Source organism: Mus caroli, chromosome 5, assembly GCF_900094665.2.
Source record: "Mus caroli chromosome 5, CAROLI_EIJ_v1.1, whole genome shotgun sequence".
NCBI lineage: Eukaryota > Metazoa > Chordata > Mammalia > Rodentia > Muridae > Mus > Mus caroli.
This window is the reverse complement of record NC_034574.1, coordinates 128,683,466-128,687,745: the sequence shown is the minus strand read 5'-3', so window position 1 is coordinate 128,687,745 and position 4,280 is coordinate 128,683,466. Positions and strand designations below refer to the sequence as shown.

Sequence of the window (4,280 nt, the reverse complement as noted above, 5' to 3'; positions counted from 1 at the left end):
GAGACAGGGTTTCTCTGTATAGCCCTGGCTGTCCTGGAACTCACTTTGTAGACCAGGCTGGCCTCGAATTCAGAAATCCGCCTGCCTCTGCCTCCTAAGTGCTGGGATTAAAGGTGTGTGCCACCACGCCTGGCAGGTATCAGAGGTTTAATTCATTGTGGCAGAGAAACCATGTTAGAAGTCAACAGAAATTGAGCAGTTGCTAATTGGAGTCAATTCTTGAAGACAATTGAGCACAGGAGTCATGTAGGTGATGTCGGTGGCCACCTGTCAGTGATGTGTATTTGCCGTGTGCTGGGGATTAATCCTCACCATTTATTTATGTTTTTCTCATGCTAGGGATAGAAATCAGGGCCTCCTGCATGCTATGCAAGGGATTTACAGCTGAGCCACATCCCCAGAGTCTTCCTGGGGTGGAGAGGTGGATTCTTGGCAAACACTCTACATCCAGCGCTTCATGGAGGATTCTAGGCAAGTGCGCTATCATTGGACTCATCTCCAGGCTAACGAGCCTAGGAGGTGGGTATCCTACCTTCGTTTTAAATGTAAAGTTGTGAAGAGCTGGGGAAATCAAGGGTCTGCCCAGTCACAGCTAGGACTGTGGTGCAGCAGGGAGCCAGAGGCCAGGGTGCTCACCTTAAACTTAGAGCTTTTGACACGTGGATGGAGCATCTGTCTCTTTCCCCTATACATCAAAGATGTGAAAACTGGCTCAGATGCCAGGTCCATAGAAAGTGTGTGGCCAGGCTGTGGCGAACCCTGCCTCACCCCTATGTATGTGTCAGGCCTAAGAACAAGCTTGATTTCAGCACCACGGATAGCTGCCGGCCTTTGGGCTGCTGAGCACATCTTGGTGTAGTTGTTGCAGTTCCTTTATTAACGCCTTTATTGCTGTTTTCTGTGTGAGTGTGTGTGCTGTATATGCCTGTGGGGTGTGTGTACATGTGTAGGGGGGTGTTGGTGCTCAAGTGCATGGGTGCAGAGGTAGGAGGAGACAACAGCATCCCGCTCTATCACTGTTATTTTCTTGAGTCAGAGTCTCTTACTGAACCTGGAGCTAAGATGGCAGCCAGCAAGCCCCCGAGAACCTCTCTGCCACCCACAGTGCTGAACTGCTACTTCTTGTCTCCCAAGTGCTGGTATTACAAGCATGTGCCAGCACACCCAGTCTTTAATGCTATTGTCTGTACTTAGAGNCTTTTGGTTCAATNCCCTTATGATGAAACAGGAGCTTCGTGCAAAAAACTGGGAGAGCCACACTGTATTAGAGATCACAAGGATAACCAGCAACGACCCCGTTCTCAGGCTGGGAATGAATGTCACATGGATTAAACATACGTTTGCCTAGCATGTATGAGGCCCTGCATTCTATTCCCAGCATGACATACACTGAGCATGATAGTGTATACTTGTAATCCCAACACTCTGAAGGTGAAGGCAGGGGGGTCACAAGTTCAAAGTCAGGCTAGAAAGATGGCTTGGTGGTTAAAAGCACTTGCTGTTCTTGCAGAGGACTGAGTTTGGTTCCTAGCATTCACGGCAAATGGCTGCAATTCCAGTTTCAGAGAATCTAATGCTCCCTTCTGGCTTCCGTGGGTATCTGCTCATGTTCATGTTCTCTCTCAGTCTCTCTGTCTCTCTCTGTCTCTGTGTCTCTGTCTCTGTCTGTCTGTCTCTGTCTCTGTCTCTCTGTCTCTGTCTCTTTTGAGATAGGGTCTCACTATGTAGCTCTGGTTATCCTGGAACTCCCTAAGACCAGACCGGTCTTACCTGCATCTGCCTCCTGAGTGCTGAGATTAAAGGTATGGGTCAAACTGGTTTTTTGTTTTTTGTTTTTTTTTAAAGGAATAAAAGAAGTTCAAGGTTATCCTCAATTACAGAGCAAACCAGACCATCTTGGGATACATCACACACACACACACACACACACACACACACACACACACACACAATCACTGTTATCATTCTCTTTCTTTCCTTCTCTCTCTTCCTCTCTCTCTCTCTCTCTCTCTCTCTCTCTCTCTCTCTCTCTCTCTCTTTCGTCAGGGTTTCTCTGTGTAACAACCTTGGCTGTCCTAGAACTTGCCCCTCAGGCCAGGCTGATCTCAGACTCACGAAGATACACCTGCCTCTGCCTCCCGAGTGCTGGGATTAAAGGCGTGTGCCACCACGCCCGGCCTGGATACACGTTTTGTCTGTATGTCTATCTGTGGACCACATGTGTGCCTGGTACCCAAGGAAGCCAGAACAGAGCAAGAGATCTCCTGTAACTGGAGTCACAGATAACCATAACCACAGTGAGTGAAAACTGAACCACAGTGCGAGTGATGAGAATCGAACCTGGGTCATCCGGAAGAACAGATGGTGCTCTTAACCACTGAGCCATCTCTCCAAACTCCTTTTTTAAACAGAGTCTTGCTACGTAGCNCAGGCTAGCCTGTAACTCACTTGAAATGCAGGTCTCTCCCTTTTAGTACTCCTGCCCCAGGGTCTCGGTGCTGGACTCACAGGCTGCCCCTCAGGACTGTGCACTCACAATTCATGCCTGATGTGTCTGTGGCTGTTAGTGAGTGAGTCTTGGGTCATGACCTCCAGGGTTTTCATTCTTTAGAATGGGAGACAAAGTGAGAGAATAGAAACGGGGGAGGGGGAGGGAAGGGGAGGGGGAGGGGTCTTCTCTTGCTTTGCCTTCTGCTCAGGACCCACTACCTACTCCTACAGCAGGCACAGCCTTCAACCACTCAGCCTGTCCATGGAAACGGTATACCTTTCCCTCTCTTGTTTCTTATTGATATTTTCCTCAACGAACATTTTATAGAAGATTAATTTAGCTTTCAAACTTTGTTTGTTTGTTTGTTTGTCAAGACAATGTTTCTCTTTGTAGCGCTGGATGTCTTGCAATGTGCTCTGTAGACCAGGCTAGCCTTGAACTCAGAGATCCACCTGCTTCTGCCTCCCATGTGCTGAAATCAAAGGTGTGCACCACCACCCTATAGCATTCAAAAGTTGTTTTTAAAGCAAAAACCCAAACAAACATGTCCTTTATTTATGTGGGTTTTTTAAAAAGGGGTTTCTGGGGGATAGAATACAGGGTCTTGTACATGTTAGGCAAAGGTGAATGACCACTCAGCCAAGAACCCAGCCTCTTACTGGNTAACCGACCCACTGACTAACTTGTAGCTTGCCTGTGGTCATACTGTCAGTTGGTTGCAATATTGGGAGTCTGAACATTTCTGAAGTCGCCTGGCTCGTAGCCCATAAACAGGAACCAGGTGGGCAGCAAATGGCCCTCAGGGATCCTCAGTTGTGCATACTCTGTACTCTAGGCCAGGCCAGAGCTTCCAGTGGGCAGAGTTCATGAAATCTCCTTCACTCAGCCCATCTCCTAATGGTGCATCNGGACAAGTCCTCCCCTTCGTCCCCATCCAGTTGCAGCGTGAGATGCACCCTCCCTTACTGTCACTCAGGCAAATACTCACATGTGGGCCCCAGGCCGGTCCTCCCGGGTCAGTACGCCTTCCTTCTCCATCAGCATCTGCCGGAAGGTCCCGACCTTCTGCCGGATCTCCTCCTCTGAGTACCTGTGGGGAGGAGGAAGCATAAGGATTTCANGGCCACCTCAGGTCTCTCCTCAGTGCACTTTGCCTGCTCTCCAGCNCTCGCACACTCCAGTGGTGTCTACTTTTCGTAGGTTTTTATTCTATCTCAATGAACCCTCTCCCTNGACCTCCCTTCCCGCCACTCCCACGCCTCTCNGCCCNCCTCCCCCCCAAGCCTCTCTGCCCACCTTCTGCTTTCATTCAGTACTCTCCTTTCCCTTCCTTCCCCTCCCTTTCTTCCTCCCTCCCCTCCTTCTTCTCTCTCTGTATTTTATATTTCTCCCCTCTCCCTTCCTCCTTTTCTCTCTTTATTTAATTTATAACTACACTGTCACTGTCCTCAGACACACCAGAAGAGGGCATCAGATCTCATTGTGGATGGTTGTGAGTCACCATGTGGTTGCTGGGAATTGAACTTAGGACCTCTGCAAGAGCAGTCAGTGCTTATAACCACTGAGCCATCTCTCCAGCCCCCTCCTTCTCTTCTTAATTCTGTTTATTATTAAGCTCATCATACAAACTATAAAAAGTTTTAATTCTTACTTGATGGATACACGTTTTTTTGTTTGTTTGTTTGTTTGTTTTTTGTTTTTTTGGTTTTTCGAGACAGGGTTTCTCTTTATAGCTCTGGCTGTCCTGGAGCTCACTTTGTAGACCAGGCTGGCCTCGAACTCAGAAATC

General features: G+C 48.4%; 1 protein-coding gene across 1 annotated transcript in view; it reads right to left on the bottom strand.

The window, feature by feature from the left end:
- The window catches only part of Srrm3 (serine/arginine repetitive matrix 3), a 38,733-nt gene that overhangs the window by 30,011 nt on the left and 4,442 nt on the right, over positions 1–4,280 (bottom strand). The window contains exon 2 of the mRNA XM_021163407.2: positions 3,480–3,581. Within this exon, the coding sequence (XP_021019066.1) occupies positions 3,480–3,581 (102 nt within the window). The remainder of the gene's footprint in view (positions 1–3,479; positions 3,582–4,280) is intronic.